Source organism: Leptonychotes weddellii, chromosome 2, assembly GCF_054177405.1.
Source record: "Leptonychotes weddellii isolate Sample4059 chromosome 2, ASM5417740v2, whole genome shotgun sequence".
NCBI classification, from domain to species: Eukaryota; Metazoa; Chordata; class Mammalia; order Carnivora; family Phocidae; genus Leptonychotes; species Leptonychotes weddellii.
Window position 1 is genome coordinate 81,425,744 of NC_138370.1, and position 21,643 is coordinate 81,447,386.

At 35.9% G+C, this 21,643-nt stretch overlaps 1 protein-coding gene and 1 pseudogene across 7 annotated transcripts in view; both read left to right on the plus strand.

Annotated features, from left to right (window-relative positions):
* The window catches only part of SCLT1 (sodium channel and clathrin linker 1), a 134,379-nt gene that overhangs the window by 101,900 nt on the left and 10,836 nt on the right, over positions 1 to 21,643 (plus strand). For 5 of the 7 annotated variants that reach the window (XM_081811875.1, XM_081811868.1, XM_081811874.1 and 2 more), the window contains 3 exons: positions 617 to 688; positions 9,975 to 10,049; positions 12,373 to 12,518. In XM_081811875.1, coding sequence (XP_081668001.1) covers positions 617 to 688; positions 9,975 to 10,049; positions 12,373 to 12,518 — 293 coding nt within the window. The remainder of the gene's footprint in view (positions 1 to 616; positions 689 to 9,974; positions 10,050 to 12,372; positions 12,519 to 21,643) is intronic. The other 2 variants (XM_081811873.1, XM_081811872.1) reach the window with 2 other exon arrangements.
* Positions 12,684 to 20,528, plus strand: LOC145720121 (proteasome subunit alpha type-2 pseudogene; annotated as a pseudogene).

The following is a 21,643-nucleotide window of genomic DNA, read 5'->3' on the forward strand; positions in this document are numbered from 1 at the left end:
TGACTTGTTAATTTTAGCCATTCTGACTGGTGTGAGATGGTATCTCATTGAGGTTTTTATTTGGATTTCCCTATGCCGAGCGATATTGAGCACTTTTTCATGTGTCTGTTGGCCGTTTGGATGTGTCCATCAAAATCCTAGAGGAGAACACAGGCAGCCACCTCTTCAACCTCAGCCGCAGCAACTTCTTCCTAGAAACATTGCCAAAGGCAAGGGAAGCAAGGGCAAAAATGAACTATTGGGACCTCATCAAGATAAAAAGCTTTTGCACAGCAAAGGGAACAGTCAACAAAACCAAAAGACAACCGACAGAATGGGAAAAGATATTTGCAAATGACATACCAGATAAAGGGCTAGTATCCAAAATCTATAAAGAATTTATCAAACTCAACACCCAAAGAACAAATAACCCAATCAAGAAATGGCAGAAAACATGAACAGACATTTTTCCAAAGAAGACATCCAAATGGCCAACAGACACATGAAAAAGTGCTTGTTTTTTATGACCTAAGAGTTACAATTTTATTTTTTATCAAAATTATTATCCTAAATATTTTTATTGGGTATTAATCATTTTTTGAAAACCTAAACAATTTATAAATGTCTTAATTTACAGGTTGCAAGCACAAGGAAACAGTATAATGTACAGATTTCTCGACTAAAAGAAGAACTTTCAGCCCTTCAAATGGTATGTTAGAAGACTATATTGATATTTTCTTCTGAATATTGATTATTTTAAAGGCCAGGATGCATTTTAATGTATCTTGTAATGGGCATTCTTGTTCATTCAGAAGATACTTATTAAGCCAGGAATTATGCTAGATGCTTGGAGCAGAGTAAAAATCAAAATAAACATGTTACCTGCAATCTTGGAACTTATGGTCTAGCAAGAAAGATCGATGGCATTTATCAGATTTTACTACAATTACTTTTTTTGACAAAGAACACACAGCGTGCTATTGAAGCACCCATCTGCAACTGCTACCATATGCCAGGTTCATCTGGGAGATGAGGGAGAAAGAGAACGTATATATGACAGTGGGAAAGAAGAAAGACAAGCTTCCCAAAAGAAATGAGTACTGAAGTATAAGTAAGCAAAGAGGAGAAAGGAAAAGAGTACTTGTGTGTCTAGAGGTGAAATTAAATATAAATTTAACAACAAGATTTGATGAAATGGAATTTAATAGCCTTGTTTACAGTGGAATAAAAGTACAAGAATTTTCAGAGATTGGGAAGATATTTTCAACTTCACAAACTCTAATTTTCTGAATCTCTATATCGCTTTTAATCTTGACTACAAAACTTAGCAATGAATAATGTTTTGTAATAAATATGTTACATTATGTTAGTTCTCTCTGTCTCCTGTCTCCCTCCTACCTTCTCCCTTCCTCTTTCTTCTTGAAAATCTTACCTTTCCAATTAGATTGTAAATACCTCAAAGTAGAAGAGTCTTAAGCCTCCTTTTATTTTCCCCATTGCCTAGAAGTGTTTTCACAGCATGTTCTTTAATAAATATTTACTGACTGGTATTTAAACAACTCTGAAAGAAGGAGCACATGTTCCACATTCTACAAACTCTGTAATGTACATGATGAGACTTTTGTCTTTGTGTATAGATCCTGAGAGTAATAGAATAAGAAATTGTTACTTATTGTTTGTTTAATGTCATCTGTTTTAAGGATGGAGGAATATTAAGTAAAATTAATGGGATGCCATGTGGCCAATTAGTCATGTCTAATTATCTGTTGTTTTTCAGTTTTGCTTCCTCTTCTATCACCTTCCTATTTTGCTTGTTCTCTTACGTGGACTGATTTAGCTATCAACAGATTCACAGCTTAGAAAAAGTAGGTCCTACCCCAGTCCAGCATCATTTAATGGCTTGTAAACTCTGAAAGGACAAGAACACTATTTCTTTCTCTTTCCCCAAAGGAATGTGTATTGGATAAGATCTGCAGCAATTTTTAAAATAATAACTCTTAACAACCACAACCAGAGTTATATAAACTCACTTTAGAGCAAAAATTTTTATTTCAGTTTATTACAAAAGGTGTTTCTTATGATTTATAGTAAAACAATTGTAATCCATAGCTAAGTGGATTTTTCTAAAGATATTAAATATTATCTGATGTCATATTGATTCCATGGGGAAAACTGTGCTGATTAATTGAAAAGTGTTTTAAATATTAGGCATTGAGAAATATGCCTGAAGGAAGACACTTTAAAGAGCAGATTTTCTCAGGTAACTCAAAAACTCAGACTATGGTTTGAGACATAATAACCTGACATTGGCTATTGATTTATATTCTTAAGTACTGAAGTCAAGGAGAGAAGTTAAGCATACTTTAGCTAACCCAAAACTAAGTTATGCTTGTAGGAAGGAGAAAAACTTGTGTTTTAGGTTAGTGTGCAGATTTTTTGATAGGTTTAAGAAAAGACCAGAGCCAGTCTAGCCACATATCTCCCTTTGGAAAGCAGCACAGCTTTTACTTTCTCCTACAGGGTACAGTTTCTTTTAAGAATACTCAAGGTTGGGGCGCCTGGGTAGCTCAGATGGTTAAGCATCTGCCTTCGGTTCAGGTCATGATTCCAGGGTCCTGGGATTGAGCCCCATGTCTGGTTCCTGGCTCAGCGGGGATCCTGCTTCTCCCTCTGCCTCTCCCCCTGCTCGTGCTCCCTCTCTCTCTCTCTCTCTGTATCTCTGTGTCTCAAATGAATAAATAAAATCTTTAAAAAAAAAATACTCAAGGTTTTTTGGGTGTTGAGTTTAAGAAGTTCTTTATAGATCTTGGATATCAGCCCTTTGTCTGTAGTGTTATTTGCAAAAATCTTCTCTCATTCCATGGGTTGCCTCTTTGGTTTGTTGACTGTTTCCTTTGCTGTGCAGAAGCTTTTTATCTTAAGTCCCAAAAGTTCATTTTCGCTTTTGTTTAGCTTGCCTTTGGGGACGTGTCTTGAAAGAAGTTGCTGTGGCTGATGTCGAAGAGGCTACTGGATTTTGATGGATTCCTGTCTCACATTGAGGTCTTCCATCCATTTTGAGTTTATCTTTGTGTATGATGTGAGAGAATGGTTGAGTTTCATTCTTCTCTATATAGCTGTCCAATTTTCCCAGCACCACTTATAGAAGAGACTGTCTTTTTTCCATTGCATTTTTTTTTCCTGCTTTGTCGAAGATTATTTGACCATAGAGTTGAGGGTCCATATCTGGGTTCTCTATTCTGTTCTGTTGGTCTATGTGTCTGTTTTTGTGCCAGTACCATGCTGTCTTGGTGATCACAGGTTTGTAATACAGCTTGAAATCAGGCAACGTGATGCTCCCAGCTTTGTTTTTCTTTTCCAACATTTCCTTGGCTATTCAGGGTCTTTTCTGATTCCATACAAATTTTAGGATTGTTTGTTCCAGCACTTTGAAAAATGCCATTGGAATTTTGATAGGGATGGCGTTGAAGGTATAGATTGCTCTGGGCAGCATAGACATTTTAACAGTTTTTATTCTTCCGATCCTTGAGACAACGACTGGATAAAGAAGATGTGGTCCATATATACAATGGAATATTAGCCATCAGCAAGGATGAATACCCAACTTTCTCATCAACATGGATGGGACTGGAAGAAATTATGCTAAGTGAAATAAGTCAAGCAGAGAAAGTCATTTATCATATGGTTTCACTTATTTGTGGAACATAAGGAATGGAGGACATTAGGAGAAGGAAGGGAGAATTGAAGGGGAGGAAGTCAGAAGGGGAGACAAGCCATGAGAGACTATGGACTCTGAGAAACAAACTGAGGGCTTTAGAGGGGATGGGGTGGGGGGATGGGTTAGCCCGGTGATGGGTGTTAAGGAGGGCACGTATTGCATGGAGCACTGGGTGTTAATATGCAAACAATGAATCATGGAACACTACATCAAAAAGTAATGACATACTGTATGGTGACTAACATAATAAAATTTAAAAAAATTAAAAAGCAAAAAAAAAAATACTCAAAGTTTTAATTCTGCCAACTAGCAGAGATTGCTGTTAATCTACAGCAAATGAGTAAGAAGATTGGTTATTAATTTTATACAATTTAAATGAAAAGTTCCTTATGATCTTTTTTGGATCAGTGAATTTAAAAAAAAAATTTTTTTTTTTAATTTTGAATCTCCACATCCGTAGGTATTTAGATATCTTTTTACTGTTGTTTTCTAATCCAGTTAAATAGATGCCACAGATTATAATCTATATGATATTGATTCTTTTTTTTTTTTTTAAAGATTTTATTTATTTATTTGAGAGAGAATGAGAGACAGAGAGCATGAAAGGGAGGAGGGTCAGAGGGAGAAGCAGACTCCCTGCCGAGCAGGGAGCCCGATGCAGGACTCGATCCTGGGACTCCAGGATCATGACCTGAGCTGAAGGCAGTCGCTTAACCAACTGAGCCACCCAGGCGCCCTATATGATATTGATTCTTAATATTTGTTTTGATTTTCCTTATGGTAGACTATATAGGATATGATTTTGAAAATACTCCATGAGTACTTGAAAAAATATTTAGTATCATTTGGTCATATCTTTCCCAAAAGGTAGGAGTATTGGTGGTGATTAATAGCAAATGTCATGAAAGCTTTTTAATAATAGTAATTTTAAATGTTTGCTTTAGCATTACAGTGAATTTTTAATAGAATTAATATATTTCTCTATAAAGGTTTCAACTTTTCTGTCTTATTTTAACTTTATTTGAGGTTAACCCAATACTCTTTCAGTCCTCATTTTATCAGTGAAATGGTGGATTGTGTGGAGAGAGATGCATAGTGTATTTATCATGTACCTTTCTTTATATGTCATTCACCAGATTCAGAAGTGTGATCCAACCTGGTTATTAATATCTACATTAAAAATCATATGGGAATCATATCAATAGCTGCAGAAAAAGCATTTGACAAAATCCAACCCCCATTCATGATAAAAACTCCCAGTAACTAGAAACAGAGGAGAACTTCCTCAACTTGATAAAGAATATCTACAAAAAGCCTACAGCTGTGAAACCCAAAAGCTTTCCCAGTAAGATCAGGAACAAGGCAATCATGTGCCCTCTCACCACTGCTTTACAACATCAAGCTGGAAGTACTCTAATGCAATTTGACTAAAAAAGGAAATAAACGTTGTACAGATTGGGAAGAAAGAAATTTGTTTGCAGATGACATGATTGTCTATGTGGAAAACAAACCAAAAAAAAGAACAAAAAAACTGTGGAACAAAAAAGCAATTACAGCATACAAGGTTGCAGGATACAGGGATAATATACAAAAGTCAAGTGTTTTCCCATATACCAGCAATGAACAAATGGAATTTTAAATTAAAAACATTGTGCCATTTACCTTAGTACATAAAAAAATTACTAAGTTATATATCTAACAAAATATGAGGAAAACTCTGATGGAAGATATCAGAGAAGAAGTAAATAAATGAAGAGATAGCCCATGTTCATGGATAGGAAGACTCAAAGTCAAAATGTCAGTTTTTCCCAGCCTGACCTATAGATTGAGTACAATCCCAGTCAAAATCCCAGCAAGTTATTTTGTGGATATTGACAAACTGATTCTAAAGTTTATCTGGAGAAAACAGTATCCAAAATCTATAAAGAACTTATCAAACTCAACACCCAAAAAACAAATAATCCAGTTAAGAAATGGGCAGAAGACATGAATAGACACTTTTCCAAAGAAGACATCCAGATGGCCAACAGACACATGAAAAGATGCTCAGCATCACTCATTATCAGGGAAATACAAATCAAAACCACGATGAGATACCACCTCACACCTGTCAGAATGGCTAAAATTAATAGCACAAGAAACAACAAGTGTTGGTGAGGATGCAGAGAAAGGAGAACACTCTTGCATTGTTGGTGGGAATGCAAACTGGTGCAGCTGCTGTGGAAAACAGTGTGGAGGTTCCTCAGAACGTTAAAAATAGAACTACACTATGATCCAGCAGTTACACTACTAGGTATTTACCCAAGGGATGAAAAAATACAGATATGAAGGGGTACATACACCTCAGTGTTTATAGCAGCATTATCAATAATAGCCAAACTATGGAGAGAGCTCAAATGTCCATTGACTGATGAATGGATAAAGAAGAGGTGTTATATATATGGGAATATTACTCAGCCATCAAAAAGAATGAGATCTTGCCATTTGCAACAATGTGGATGAAGCTAGAGTGTATTATACTAAGCAAAATAAGTCAATCAGAGAAAAATACCATATGATCTCACTCATATGTGGAATTTAGGAAATGAAACAAATGAACATATGACAAGGGGAGAAAAAGACAGAGAGAGGAAAACAAACCATAAGAGACTCTTAACAATAGAGAACAGGGCACCCGGGTGGCTTAGTTGGTTAAGCGTCTGCCTTCGGCTCAGGTCATGATCCCAAGGTCCTGATATTGAGTCCCAGGTCGGGTTCCCTGCTCAGCTCCCTACTCAGCAAGGAGTCTGCTTCTCCCTCTGCCTCCCCCTCCCCCGCTCATGTGCACATGCACACTCTCTCTCTTTCTCAAATAAAATCTTGAAGAAAAAAAAAAACCAATAGAGAACAAACTGAGGGCCAGTGGAGGGAGGTGGATGAAGGTTGGGCTAAATGGGTGTTGGGTATTAAGGAAGGCGCTTGTTATATTGAGCACTAGGTGTTGAATATAAGTGATGAATCACTGAATTCTACTCCTGAAACCAATATTGCACTGTATGTTACTAATTAGAATTTAAATAAAAATTCAAAAAATAATAATTTTTAAATAAATAAAACTTATCTGGAGAGACAAAAGACCCAAAAATAGCCAACACAGTATTGAAGGAGAAGAACAAAATCAGAGGACTGACACTACCAGATTTCAAGAATTACTATAAAGCTATAATAAGCTAGCATGATATTGGTGAAAAATTAGACAAATGGAATAAAATACAGAATCTGGAATGGGATAAAATATAGTCCCACATAAATGCAGTCAGCTGATCATTGACAAAGATGCAAAGGCAATACAATGATTCAAAGACAATCTTTTTAGCAAATGGTGCTAGGACAATTAGACATTCACATGTAAAAGAATGAATATAGACACAGACCTTACACCCTCCACAAAAATTAATTCAAAATGGTCACAGACCTAAATGTAAAACACAAAACTATAAAATTCATAGAAGATAAATAGAAGAAAATCTGGATGATCTTGGGTTTGGCAGTGAATTTTGGGGTATAACATCAAAGGCATGACCCATGAAACAATTGATAAGTTGGACTGAATTAAAATGAAAAATTTCTCTGTGAAAGACCCTGTCAAGAGAATGAAAATTCAAACCACAGACAGGGAGAAAATATTTGCAAAAGGCATAGCAGATAAAGGACTATTATCCAAAATATATGAAGAACTCTTAAAACTTAATAAGAAAACAACTCAATTAAAAAGTGGGCACGTGGAGCACCTGGGTGTCTCAGTTGTTAAGCATCTGCCTTCGGCTCAGGTCATGGTCCCAGGGTCCTGGAATCGAGCCCCGCATCGGGCTCCCTGCTTGGCAGGGAACCTGCTTCTCCCACTCCCACTCCCCCTGATGTATTCCCTCTCTCCCTGTCTCTCTCTCTGTCTGTGTCAAATAAATAAAATCTTTAAAAAAAAAAATAATAAGTGGGCACATGTTGTGATGAGCACTGGGTGTTATATGCAACTAATGAATCACTGGCTAACTGAACATAATAAAAAAAAAAAGTGGACCAAAGTTCTTAACAGACACCCCATCAAAGAAGATATGCAGATGGCATATAAGATTATGAAAAGATGCTACACATCATATTTCACCAGGGAAGTGCAAACTAAAACAATAATGAGCTGCTACTCATTACACCAAATATGTACCAGATACACCTATTACAATGGCCAAAATTCAGAACACTGACACCACCAAACTCTGGGAAAGATGTGGAGCAACAGGAATTCTCAATTCATTCATTGCTGGTGGAAATGCAAAATGGTATAGCCACTTTTGAAGGCAGTGTGATGGTTTCTTACAAAACTAAATATACTCTTACCATATGGTCCAACAATTGCACTCTTCTGTATTTACCCAAAAGAGTTGAAAACATATCCACATAAAAACCTGAACATGGATGTTTATAGCAGCTTTGTTCACAGTTGCCAAAACTTGGAAGCAACCAAGATGTCCTTTGGTTAGGCAAATGGACAAATAAACTGGTACATCCAGACAATGGAGTATTATTCAGCACTAAAAAGAAATGAGCTATCAAGCCATGAGAAGACATGGGGGAAACTAAAATGTATATTATTAAGTGAAAGAAGCTAGTCTGAAAAGGCTACATACTGTTTGACTCTAATTGACAGTCTGGGAAAGGCAAAACTCTGAAGACAGTAAAAACGTTTTCAGGGGTTTAGGAGGAGAGAGGGATGAATAAGCATAGGTGAAGCACAGAGGACTTTTAGAACAGTGAAACTACTCTGTATGGTACTATAATGGTGGGTACATGTCATTGCAAGTTTGTCCAAACCCGTAAAATGAACAGCACCAAGAGTGAACTCAAATGTAAACTATGGGCTTTGAGTGATAATGTTGTGTCAATGTAGGTTCATCAGTATTAATAAATAGACCATTACAGTGAGGGATGTTGAAAATGGGGGAGGGCTCTGCACATATGGGGACAAGAAATATAGTGGAAATCTCTAACTTGTCAATTTGCTGTTAACCTAAAACTGCTCTAAAAATAGTCTTTTAACAATCACATAAGATGAGTTATGAACATAGGAGAAATCCCAAATTTCACACCATAAAACCACTTTTTTATAGATTAGCAATTTACTGTATGAACATATGGCACATTAAAGTTTCATTTCTTGTACACTAACAATTCTGCCTTAATGAAAGATAATAAATTTGGATCAATCATCTGATTAGTAACATAGGGTTAAGGGTCTTCATTATAATCAGAATTCATTTGGGGTCACAATTTAGAAGCTCATTTTAAAATTTAAAACCATTGATATACAGTACTTCTGTAAAATAGAGTTATGCTAAAGATAATTGAATATCAGTAGTGTACTGCCAGTAAGGAGGTTCATCCAAAGCATAAAATACAATTAATAGAAAATAATCACACCCATTCTCGAAAATAAATAGATAAAAACAAATAGCTATGAGGAACCAGTCATTATAAATGGTTGTTTTCAGTTTTACTCTCATTTGCAAAATACTAAATTTTATCAACTGATTGATATGCTTGCTCAGTTTTACTGATTAAAACCTTTGGAGCAGAAATGTTTTATGATCATGCTAATAAAATTTTTACTGTGTCCATTGGCTCTCTTCTCTTTTTTTTTGAGAGAACATGTGAACAGAGGGTGGGGGAGGAGAAGGGCAGAGGGAGAGGGAGAGAGAGAATCTTGAGCAGACTCCCCACTGAACACAGAGCCCAGTGCAGAATTTGATCTCACAACCCTGAGATCATGACCTGAGCCGAAATCAAGAGTCAGACGCTTGCCAACTGAGCCACCCAGGCACCCCTTGGCTCTTTATAAGTTTTGCAAAAAAAAAAAAAGTTTTAGAATTTATTTATATACCTTTGTGCCTTTTAGGCCACAGGTTATCCTCAGGGTGTTGTGTCACTGTCCAGTTCTGTGTTCCTTTTCAAAATAAGTCATAAGAGTATATGAATAAAACTAATATGAGAAAAGGGTCTCATTTTTTTCTCTCTAGAATCCCTCAACCTCTGTCACCAATTTAGAATGTTTACTTAGAACTCCTGAGATAGGTAGCTCTTTGAAGATGGAGGTTTTTTGGTTTTGTTTTTGCTTAATAATCAGTATGGTCCTGCTGTATTGATAGGGTAAGTGTGGTATTCTTGTTATGAACAAATCATTTTATGTATCCATTTTTTCTTAAGATTTTACAAATATATTTATTTCCAATATGAATTGAATTTACAGGAGTGTGCTGAAAAACAAGGACAAATTGAACGAGCCATTAGGGAGAAAAAAGCAGTGGAAGGAGAACTAGAAAAGGTAAAAAAAAAACAAAAACCAAAACCTAACCTAAAACTCAACTGCAAATGCTCACTATTACTCTCCACTTTCATCACACTGCCTACTAGCAACCCCTACATTGTAAGTGAGTGTTTTTATTTGGAATATATTCACAGTCAACACTTAAATACTAGTATTGCCTGAATACATTTCTTTGTAAGAGTGGCCACAGTATATGTACTTTTTACTTAAAGGTATAAATTTTATGAAGTAGCTATATTCCTTGTTTAAACTTCATCCCAATAGTAAATTTTACTTGGTCTCCCTTCTGTTTTTAAATTTAATGCCAACTTTTATTGGGTGTAAGCTATTTATAAAAACAAGTATATATAACTAGAAAATTATAACATTACTCTAATTTTAACCTTTTAAAAGTATATATTTTTATTTCTTAAGTAGGAAAATATTACCCCAGTGATATTTGAGAAAAAATAATGTGAAAAGTCTATAGTTTAAAATTTTATTTCTTATTTAAATAACTTTTTTACCATCAGTAAATATCCCACTCTCATAAAATGCCTTGGGAAAACAGGGAAATGAAACTTGATGCAGCATATACTGTGTTTTAAGTGCTGCCTTAGGAACTCACAGAGGTTAAGTAACTTACCCACGCTAACAAGTAGTAAATGGTAGAGACAGAATTTGATGTTCAAAGAAGAACTACACAGTATAAAAAGCATGTGACATATCTGTATTAGTGACATAAAAAGATAATGACATCAGATAGTAAAAGAGTCACAAAAGCAGCATTTAGCAAAAGTATATATGTCATGTTCCAGGTAGGACATTTATGGTCACCAGTCTCCTGTGAGGTTGATTCCTTCTGAGTTACTGTTATGGAATAGGGATAGATCCCATTTAGATTGCTACCTACTGTACATCATGGCTGGGATAAATTTTTTAAATCACATGGCATAGATTAAGGAATAGGCTTAATTGGGGAAATGTAAAACAAGACTAAAGACAACAGGTAAAGAAAAGGCACAGGATATACACATGTCTGTATTTTAGTAGTGGGACATTAACTTGCTGATATCCTACCTTTTTATAGAGCAGGAGTGACAAAGCAGTCTTTTCAGTGGGAGAAGATACAGGTTGCTTGACCAGGCAGTCTGGATTTAGGGGGTAGCTATGGGTAGAATTTGTCTGAAATGTGAGCTGCTTAGCACCTGGAGACTTTACAGTTCTCAGGATGTTACAGCCCCTGTGTTGTGGTAGGAAGCCTGTCTTATAAGAAGCTGAGCTTGGGTACACCCACTCCTGTTGGGAAAAGAGGCACCCCCCTTTCAGTTAGATTATGGTCTAGTTAATCCAGAGTAAGATTATAGAATCACTTTCAGATAGTTCTGTTTATTGCACCATAGCATATGTCTGTATTCTTTAATATCAGAATACAGAACTGTCTTTTTTTTTTTTTTAAAGATTTTATTTATTTATTTGAAAGAGAAAACATGCATGAGCATACTCGCCACTGAGCAGAGAGCCCAAAGCAGGGCTCAATCTCAGGATCCCGAGATCATTACCTGAGCCAAGGCAGACACTTAACCAACTGAGCCACCAGGTGTGCCTGAATATAGAATTGTCTTGAAGGGTGTTCAAAACAATTTAATCAAAACAGTTATCTCTCATTGGTGACATTTAGAATATTTCTTTTCTTTCAATATTTTACATTTCTTTTTAAAATAATAAAACTATCCCCAGGACCAAATGGCTTCACAACATATTCTACCAAACAGTTGAAGAGTTAATACCTATTCTTCTCAAACTATTCCAAAGAACAGAAAAGGAAGGAAACCTTCCAAATTCATTCTGTGAGGCCAGCTTCACCCTGACCAGGTAAAGACACTACTAAACAGAACTGCAGGCCATTATCCCCGATGAACATGGATGTAAAATCCTCAGTAAAAATACTAGCAAACTGAATCCAGCAATACATTAAAAAAATCATTCACCATGATCAAGTGAGATTTATTCCTGGGTTGCCAGAGTGGTTCAATATTTGCAAATCAATCAACATGACACATCACATTAATGAAAGGATAAAATAAATAATTTTTAAAATAACATATTAAAACTAGTTTACAGTGAGCATGAATACTTTCAAAAATAATTTTTATGTGTCAGTTTTCAACATTTTTTAAATATGAAATAACCAAAGTTACTGATATGTCTTACTGTGTAACGATGGGAACAGATGAACACATGATTATGGGTTTTTATTTATCATTGATTTCAGTTTCTAAACTGTAATTTCTTAAGACAGTTTTCTTCTGTAAGGTAATATACATATAATCTTTTGCAGATTTACCATGAAGGTAGAGTAAATCAAAGTGATTACAGAAAACTAGAAGAAATGCACCAAAGATGTCTGGTTGCAGAGCGTTCAAAAGATGATCTTCAACTAAGACTTAAGACAGCAGAAAATAAAATAAAACAACTTGAAATAAAGTAAGTTATTCTTTTCGATTTTCTGTTAACATTTTCAGAATTCATACACTTTCTGACAGACTCTTTACTTTTTTTAAATAGGACTGACATATATGATGAAAAAAAACTTTTTAGCACCAAATAGAATCTTTTAAGCGTCTTTCTTTCTTTTTTTTTTTTTTAAGATTTTATTTATTTACTTTACAGATAGAGAGAGCACAAGCAGGGGAAGCAGCAGGCAGAGGGAGAGGGATAAGCAGGCCCCCCGCTGAGCAAGGAGACTGATGTGGGGCTCGATCCCAGGACCCTGGGATCATGATCTGCACTGAAGGCAGACGCTTAACCAACTGAGCCACCCGGTTGCCCCTTTAAGCTTATTTCTGAAAACTAATTTCCTCAGGAAGAAAAGATTTAACAGTATTATACCGTTTTATTTTAAATTTCTCCTTTTTGGCAGTTAAATAGAATGCTAATAAGACTGAGTTCTTTTCATACTAACTATGCAGCTTTTACAGTAGCTTCCTTATAATTATTGCTTTTATACTCAGTTTATACTTACATTTCTTTTGTTATTGAATATTCTATAATAATCCATCATGTTTATTTATTACATTGTCTACTAAAATGGTAAATTTATAGTCTGGCATATCCCTTCTGAATATTTTTCTACCTTTTCCCCCAGAGTGTTATTTAATACAGTAAAACTTAATTTGAATTATGTGAAATCTCAGTCTGTTACAGAATATGTTTAATATTTTAAAAATAAAGAGGAATAATGTCAGCAACACAGTGGAATGAATTGGAGGTACCCAGCCCATGTCCCTCCACAGAAAAATATATGAAAGGCATCCCTGGACAAAAATGCTTTTGTGAGAGCTTTGGGATCCAGGTAGGAGGTTACAAAACACTGCTGGAGCCCAAAAACAGGGAGGGAAGCTTACGCACCAGTGGCAGTGCACACTATGGTCCCATCTACCTATGGTCTTGGCTCTAAGCCTACTTGTCCGCAGTCCTACACCTGGCCCCCTCCACCAAGGGACTCAACAAAAGCCATCCGTGTGGGTACTTCTGATAACAGGTCTGCCCTCAGAGCTGACTGTTGTTCCTGCATCCCAGCTCTAGTTCCACTCTCTTATGGTGTGGAGGCAGTCCTGCTCTCCCAGGAACCAGCCCAGTAAACTGATGGGAGTATTAACTGTTGCCCAGCAGAAGTCACACCTGACTGCAGACTTAGCAAAAACCACAAGACATGGATCCAGCAGTGCTCTACCACAATTTGAGGTAGTCTTTCACTGCCAGGAATCCACCCAAAAGACCCAGCAGAAGCCACACTTGTAGTTGCTTCCAGTTAAACACCCACTGACCTCAGACCTGAGTACAATCCCTGAGGCAGTCTTGTGACCCAACTTTAGTCCCACTCTACCACAGTCCAAAAGCAGTCCTACCCACCCATGGACCAGCCCAGTGACATGACAGGAGCGCCCTTAGGAACCCATGGGACACAACACCTGACTGTACCCCGATGACATGCTTGCCAACCATGAACCTGGCAATAGCCACATGACATGGTTTCAGCCTTAATCAACCACAATCCCAGAAGCAGCCCTATCAGTTGTAGGACTTGGCGGGATAAAGTCTACCTGCCAAAATAAGTCTGTAAAGACTGGAAGAGGAATCTGCTTTTTCAAATACACAGATACCAAGAAAGAATCAGACAAACATGTCAACACCAAAGGAAGCTAATAAAGCTGTACTAACTGACCCAAAAGAAACAGAGACCCATGAACTGCTTGACAAAAATTTTAAATATTGTCTTAAAGAAACTCAGTTGACTATGAGAGAACACATTCAACTAAATGAAATCAGAAAAATGATACATGAACAAAATGAGAAGTTTAACAAAGAAATAGAAACCATTAAAAAGAAACAGAAATCCTGGAGCTGAAGAACTGAACTGAAAAATTCTATAGAGTTTCAGCATCAGACTTGATCATGCAGAAGGAAATCAGCAAACTTGAAGATAGGTCATTTGAAATCATCCAGTTAGAGGAACAAAGAGAAGAAAGAATGAAAGAGTGATGAAAACCTACATGAGTTATGGAACATCTTAAAGTAAACCAATATACACATTATGAAAATCCCAGAAGGAGTACAGAATGACAAAGGAACAGAAAGTTTATAAAGAAATAATAATAGAAAACTTTCCAAATTTGGGGAGGGAGTTGAATATCCAGATCCATGACACCCAAAGAATCACAAATAGGCTCAACATCAAGAGGTCTTCAGTTAGACACATTATAATCAAATTGCCAAAAATAAAAAAGAATTTTGAAAACAGGAAATGATTCATCACATACAAAGGACTCCCCCCAACCCCTATAAAACTGTCAATGGATTTCTTAGAAGAAACCTTGCAGCAGAGAGAGAGTGGTATGATATATTCAAAGTACTGAAAGAAAAAAACTGCAAACCAGGAATACTATACCCAGCAAAGTTGTCCATCAGAAATGAAGGAGAGATTAAAAATTTTCTTTTTTTTTTTTTTAAAGATTTTATTTATTTATTTGAGAGAGAGAATGAGAGGCAGCACAAGAGGGAAGAGGGTCAGAGGGAGAAGCAGACCCCCCGCTGAGCAGGGAGCCCGATGCGGGACTCGATCCCAGGACTCCAGGATCATGACCTGAGCCAAAGGCAGTCACTTAACCAACTGAGCCACCCAGGCGCCCTAAAAATTTTCTAAGACAAGCAAAAGCTCAAAAGGGGTTACATCACCATTAGAGTTGCTGTATAAGAAATGCTGAAGAGTTTTTCAAGTGGAAATGAAAGGATACTAGTTAGCAACACAAAAATATATGAAGGTATAAAACTCACTGGTAAAAGTAAGTATATGGTCAAACTCAGAATAATCTGAATGTAATAATAGTACATAAATCACTTTTAACACTAATATAGAAGTTAAAAGATAAGAGTATTAAAAATAATAGAGGTACAATAGTGTGTTAATTGATATACAATATAAAAACATGTATGACATCAGTAACAAAAATGTGAGGGAGCAGAGAAGTAAAAGTGTGGAGATTTTTATGTGATTGAAGTTAAATTTGTTACAAATTTAGAACTATAAGATGTTTTATGTAAGCCTCATGCTAATCAGAAGAAAAATGTGTAGTAGACAAAAGATAAAGGAATGAAAGCAACCAGTATAAAAATTCAACAAATCGCAAAAAAAGACAGCTAAAATAAGAATAAAGGAACAAAGGAATTGCAAAACAGAAAACAGTTAACAGAATCACAATAGTTATTACCTGTTAATAATTACTTTTAAGTAGATTAAATTATCTAATCAAAAAACATAGACTAAATGGATTAGAAAATAAGATCCAGGCATATGGTGCTTACTAGAAAGTCACTTTACATTTGAGGAAGCACATAGGCCAAAAGTGAAGAGATGGCAAAAGATATTCCATACAAATGGTACCCAAAGACAGCAGGGGTATCTTATATCAGACAAATAGACTTAGGTCAAAAATTATCATGAGACAAAAATGATTATTATATAATGATAAAAAGGGGTTAATTCATCAAGAGAAAATAACAATCATAAAACTATATGCACTCAACATCAGAGCACCTAAATATATAAAGCAAATATTAACAGAGCTGAAGGGAAAAATAGAGAGCAATAAAGTAACAGTAGGAAACTAATAGCTCACTTTCAACAATAGACAGATCATCCAGAACAGAAAATCAGTAAGAAAACAGTACCCTTGAACAATGCTAAAGACCAAATTGGCCTAACATTCTGTCCTACACACCAGAAGACACATTCATCTCAAGTGTTGAATTCTCCAGGATCAGATGATAGGCCACAAGTCTTAGCAAATTTAAGAAGATTAAAATTATATCAAGTATCTTTTCCAAGTGCAATGGTATGAAACTACAGATCAGTAACGGGAAGAATATTGGAAAATTAACACACTCTTGAACAATCAGTGGATCAAAAGGGAAATCAAAAATATCCTGACACAAATGAAAATGGAAGCATAATATACCAAAAATTAGGGGATGTAGTAAAATCACTTCTCAGAGGGATGTTTATAGCAAAGTTTTAACAATAAATATACATTAAGAAATCTCTCAAATAAACAACCTAACCATACACCTCAAGAACTAGAAAAAGAAGAAAAATATTAAGCCCAAAAGGAAGGAAGTAACAGAGATAAGAGTAGAAATAGAGAATTTTTACAAAACAATAGAAAAGATCAATAAAACTTTTTTTTTTTTAAGGTTTTATTTATTTATTTGACAGAGACACACAGAGAGAGGGAACACAAGCAGGGGGAGTGGGAGAGAGAGAAGCAGGCTTCCTGCCGAGCAGGGAGCCCGATGTGGGGCTTGATCCCAGGACCCTGGGACCATGACCCGGTCCGAAAGCAGACGCCTAATGACTGAGCCACCCAGGCATCCCTTAAAAGATAAAATTGACAGTCTTTTAGCTAGACTAAGAAAAAAAGACTCAAAATCAGAAATAAAAGAGGGGAGACATTATAGCTGATACTACGCGAATACAAGGGACCATAAGAGACTACTGTGAACAATTATATGCCAACAAATTAGATAAACTTGAAGAAATGGATAAATTTCTAGAAACATACGACCTCCCAAGACTGAATCTGAAAACTAGTAAGGAGATTGAATCAGTAATCAAAAACCTCCTTGGGTTTTGGAAAAGCCTAGAACCAGATGGCTTCACTGGTGAATTCTACTAAACATTTAAAGGAGACTTAAATTCCAGTCCTTCTCAAACTCTTCCAAAAAATTGAAGAGAGAACATTTCCAAACTCATTTTATGAGGCCAGCATTACTCTGATACCAAAACAAGACAAAGACACTATCAGAAAATAGAATACCAGGCTTGGGTGGAGGGATGGTTTAGCCTGGTGATGGGTATTAAAGAGGGCACATATTGAATGGAGCACTGGGTGTTATATGCAAACAATGAATCATGGAACACTACATCAAAAACTAATGATGTAATGTATGGTGATTAACATAATATAAGAAAATAAAATTAAAAAAAAGAAAATAGAATACCAGGCTTAATATCCATGATGAACACAGATGTAAAAATACTCCAAAAAACATACTAGCAAACCAAATTCAATAGCACATTAAAAGGATCATACACAATTGTCAAGTGGAATTAATACCTGGGAGACAAGGATGGTATGCAGGTCGGTAAATGGGCTATACCACATTAAAGAATGAAGGATAAAACTCATGATCATCTCAATAGATACAGAAAAAGCATTTCACAAAATATAACATCCATTCATGATTAAAGAAATAACAAATTAGAGAAGAAATGTCCCTCAACCTACTAAAGGCCATATATGACAAGCCCACAACTAACATCATACTGAATGGTGAAAAAAGCTAAAGTCTTTTCCCTTAAGATCAAGAACAAGACTGTGGTGCCCACTCTTGCCACTTCTATTCAACATAGTAATGGAAGTGCTAGTCAGAGCAGTTACAAGAAAAAAAAAAAAAGAAAATCATCCAAATTAGAAGTAAAATTGACTCTGTTTACAGACAACATGATCCTATATATTGAAAAAACCCTGAAGACGCCACCAAAAAAGTCATTAGATCTAATATATAAATTCAGTATAGCTATAGGATGCAAAATCAACATACCAAAATCAGTTGCATTTCTATCCGCTAACAACAAACTATTTGAAAAAGAAATGAACAATCCCATTCACAAGAGCTTCAAAATGAATAAAATACTTAGAATAAATTTAACCAAGAAAGTAAAAAAAATTTTACACTGAAAACTAAAAATCATTGGTGAAGGAAATTGAGAAAGTCACATATAAATGTAAAGATACCATCTTCATGAATTGGATGAAATAATAGTGTTAGAATGTCCATACTATCCAAAGCAGTCTTCAGATTTGATAAAATTCCTATCAAATTTCCAATGGCATTTTTCACAAAAATAGAAAAACCAATCCTAAAATTCATAATGGGGGCGCCTGGATGGCTCAGTCAGTTAAGCATCTGCCTTTGGCTGCGGTCATGATCCTGGGATCCTGGGATCGAGAAGCCCTGTGACTGGCTCCCTGCTCAGCAGAGAGCCTCTTCTCCCTCCTTCTTCCACTCCCTCTGCTTGTGCTCTCTCTCTTTCTGTCAAATAAATAAATCCTTAAAAAAGAATTCATAATGAATCTCAGAAGATTTTGAATAGACAAAGCAATCTTAAGAAGAGCAAGCTGAATGCATCACAGTTCCTGATTTCAAAAAATATTACAAGTCTTCAGTAATCAAAATAGTATGGGAGATGCCTGGGTGGCTCAGTTGGTTAAGTGTCTGCCTTCAGCTCAGGTCATGATCCCAGTGTCCTGGGATTGAGTCCAGCATCAGGCTCCTTGCTCAGCGAGGAGCCTGCTTCTCCCTCTGCCTGCTGCTCCCCCTGCTTTTGCTCTTTCTCTCTCTGACAAATAAAATCTTAAATAAATAAATGAAAGAAAAATTAAAAAATCAAAGCAGTATGGTACAGGCATAAAAAGTAGACATGTAGATCAATGGAAATAAATACATGCATTTATGGCCAGCTGATCTTTGACAAGAGTGCCAAGAACACACAATGGGGAAAGGATAGTGTTTTCAATAAGTGGTGTTGGGAAAACTGGATGTCCATATGCAGAAGAATGAAATTGAACCCTTATCTCACACCATATACAAAAGTCAACTCAAAATGGATTCAAGACTGAAATGTAAATTCTGAAACTGTAAAACTACTAGAAGAAAACAGGGGGAAAGCTTCTTGACGGTCTTCGCAGTGATTTTCAGATCTGACCCGATAAGTACAACTAACAAAAGCAAAAATAAATAAGCGGAATTACATCAAACTAAAAAGTTCCTGCATAACAAAGAGGAAAATCAAGAGTGAAAAGACCACCTAAAGCATAGGAGAAAATATTTGCAAGCAGTATCTGATAAGGAGTTAATATCGAAAATATGTAAGGAAGTTGAACAATTCAATAGCAAAACAAATAAACTGCTTTAGAAATGGGAAAAGGACCTGAAGAGACTTTTCTCAGAAGACATACAAATGGCCAACAGGTATATCAAAAGGTGCTCTTCATCACTGATCATCAGGGAAATGCAAATCAAAATCACATTGAGGTGTCCCCTCACACCTGTTGGAATGGCTATGAAAAAGACAAAAGATAGACTCCAGGTAAAGATGGCAGAGCACAGTTACAGCTTTTGGCTGACTGCATTCAGCAAATGTAAACTTACCCGGATTGAATATGCTTTCACTGCTGTAGCTGGAGAAGCCCCTCCAGTGGGAATTAAAGCTGCAAATAGTGTGGTATTAGCAACTGAGAAGAAACAAATCCATTCTGTATGATGAGCAAGGTGTACAAAAAGTGGAATCAATCAGGCTTGGTGTATAGTGGCATGGGCCCAGATTACAGAGTGCTTGTGTACAGAGCTCAAAAACTAGCTCAGTGATACTATCTCATTTACCAAGAACCCATTCTAGCAGCTCAGCTGGTATAGTGATGCAAGAATATACTCAGTCAGGTGATGGTCATGCATTTGGAGTTTCTTTACTAATTTGTGGTTGGAATGAGGGGCAGCTGTATTTATTTCAGTCAGATCCATCTGGAGCTCACTTTGCCTGGTAAGCCTCAGCAATGGGAAAGAACTATGTGAATGGGAAGACTTTCCTCAAGAAAAATAACAAAGACCTGGAATTTGAAGATGCATTCATGTGGCCATATTAACCCTAAAGGAAAGCTTTGAAGGGCAGATGACAGAAGATAACATAGAAGTTGGAACCTGCAGTAAAGCCAGATTTAGGAGGCTTACTTCAGCTGAAGTGAAGGATTACTAGGCTGCCATTAGCATAACGAAGTGATTGGAAAATCCAGAATTTCAGATAATCCTTTTTCTTAACCATGTTTAAAGTATGTTTTGGTTTGCAGGCTTTTTGCATACTTACTTCTACATGGCTTAATGGACTGATGTTTTTTAAATAACATTCATAAATCATAATAAACTTAAATCAAAAAAAAAAAAAAGACAAAAGATAACCAGTGTTGGTGAGGATATGGAGAAAAGGAAACCCTTGTACATTGTTGGTGGGAATGTAAATTGGTACAACCACTATGAAAAACTGTACGGAGGTTCCTCAAAAAAGTTTAAAAACTACCATATGATCCATTTCTGGGTATATATCCAAAGGAAACAAAATCGCTATCTCAAAAAAATATCTACCCTCTTACATTCATTGCAGTATTATTCACAGTAGACAAGATATGGAGACAACCTAAGTGTCCATTAACAGATGAATGGATGTTGCGGGGGGTGAATAGATGGATATTTATTTCTAGTTATCCCCCCAGTTCTCTTTTTTTTTCTTACAATTTGTTGAAAACCTAGGTTGTTTGTATTCTAGTTTCCTCTGCCTGCATGCATATATGTGATGCCATTTACCTTGTTTCTCTGTCCCATGTAATTCCTAAAAACTAGTAATCAAATCAAGAGGCTTGACCTGATCCAGTTCACATTTTTTTGTAAGAATTCTTTATAAATCGTAATATTTTGGACTTCAGTTTGTAGGCACATAATATGTGATTATTTCTGATGTTAGCATCTTTCTGATTTTATCATTTGATGATCATTGCCTAGATCTGTCATTTCATTAGGAACTTTATCAGCCAAAGTTGAAATAGGAAAAAAAAGCCAAAATATTATGGAAATTAAAGACCTTATATATTCCCTCTGACACGTATTGACCAGATAATGTTCGCAGTATTTGATTAGCAAGATTGAAAAAATGGAAATTTTTAAAGATAGGAATAAAAATTAGCAATATATTGAAGCAATATACGTTTGAAGGTTGGGTCACCCAGTAATCCATTGTGGAGAAAGTTCAAGAAATATAACCTATTTAAACTGATAAAACAAGAGGCTTATAGAACTGGAAGTTTATTTTTAAAAAAAATTTTAAGTCATATAACAGGAAAATATGAAATAGGTCTTATTGTAATTTAGTAATATAGACAGCTAATGTGTCTTCTTATGGAGTTGATTGAAGTAATAAAGGAATTTTGATCATTACCTACATC